The 1,053-nt window shown below is 41.4% G+C and overlaps 1 protein-coding gene across 1 annotated transcript in view; it reads left to right on the forward strand.

Moving 5' to 3' along the window:
* Positions 1-5: 5 nt before the first annotated feature.
* Positions 6-1,053, forward strand: part of LOC126387453 (protocadherin gamma-C3-like) — a gene marked incomplete at both ends in the record, with an annotated part of 4,340 nt that continues 3,292 nt past the window's right edge. The window contains one exon of the mRNA XM_050039967.1: positions 6-1,049. Within this exon, the coding sequence (XP_049895924.1) occupies positions 6-1,049 (1,044 nt within the window). The remainder of the gene's footprint in view (positions 1,050-1,053) is intronic.

The following is a 1,053-nucleotide window of genomic DNA, read 5'->3' on the forward strand; positions in this document are numbered from 1 at the left end:
TGAACAAAGGCACCGTGGTGGGGAATATCGCAAAAGATTTGAACATCAATGTCCAAGATCTAGAGAATAGAGACCTCCAAATTGTATCGGGTTACAGTAAGAAATATTTTGATGTGAATTTGCGGACCGGGAACATCTTTGTTGACGACAGAATAGACAGAGAGGAGTTTTGTCCTAACACGGTAAAATGCTCCATGAAATTACAGGCTGTATTAAACAATCCAATGACTGCACATCGTATTGAAGTTAATGTTGTAGATATAAATGATAACTCGCCTGTTTTCACTGAACACTCGCATTTATTTAATATCTCAGAATCCGTGTCACCGGGAGAACGATATTTTCTGCCAATAGCGGAAGACGCAGACATAGGCAGCAACTCGGTAAAGAGCTACAAGCTGAGCCAGAATGAATATTTCACTCTTGATGTGCAGAGCGGTGGAGAACACGGTGTGTCTGCTGAGTTGGTGCTGCAGAAAGCTTTAGACAGAGAGAAACAGCCAGTAATCAAACTCCTCCTGACCGCTGTGGATGGAGGAAAACCTCCAAGATCGGGTACATTGCAGTTAACTGTGAATGTTATAGATGTTAATGACAATACACCAGTGTTTAGTAAATCTCTTTACAAGGCGCGTGTCAATGAAAATGCCACTCCTGGAACACTCGTTATTAAGTTAAATGCAACCGATTTAGACGAGGGCATGAACAGTAAGATCCTGTATTCATTGATCAAACGAGGAAATATTGATCCGTCAAATATTTTTGATCTAGATTCAGAAACAGGAGAAATCACTGTGAGGGGAACATTAGATTATGAAGAGACGCCTGCTTATGAGGTCAGAGTTCAAGCAATGGATCAAGGCACCTCCCCTCGTAGTGCATATGCAAAACTGCTGATAGAAATAATTGATGTGAATGATAATGCCCCAGAAATATCTGTGACGTCACTCATGACCCCAGTTAAAGAAGACGCAGAACTGGGGACAATAGTTGCTTTGGTTACAGTCAGTGATAAAGATGGAGGGAACAATGGTGTAACTAACTGTAAGGTAG

Source organism: Epinephelus moara, unplaced genomic scaffold, assembly GCF_006386435.1.
Source record: "Epinephelus moara isolate mb unplaced genomic scaffold, YSFRI_EMoa_1.0 scaffold4457, whole genome shotgun sequence".
NCBI classification, from domain to species: Eukaryota; Metazoa; Chordata; class Actinopteri; order Perciformes; family Serranidae; genus Epinephelus; species Epinephelus moara.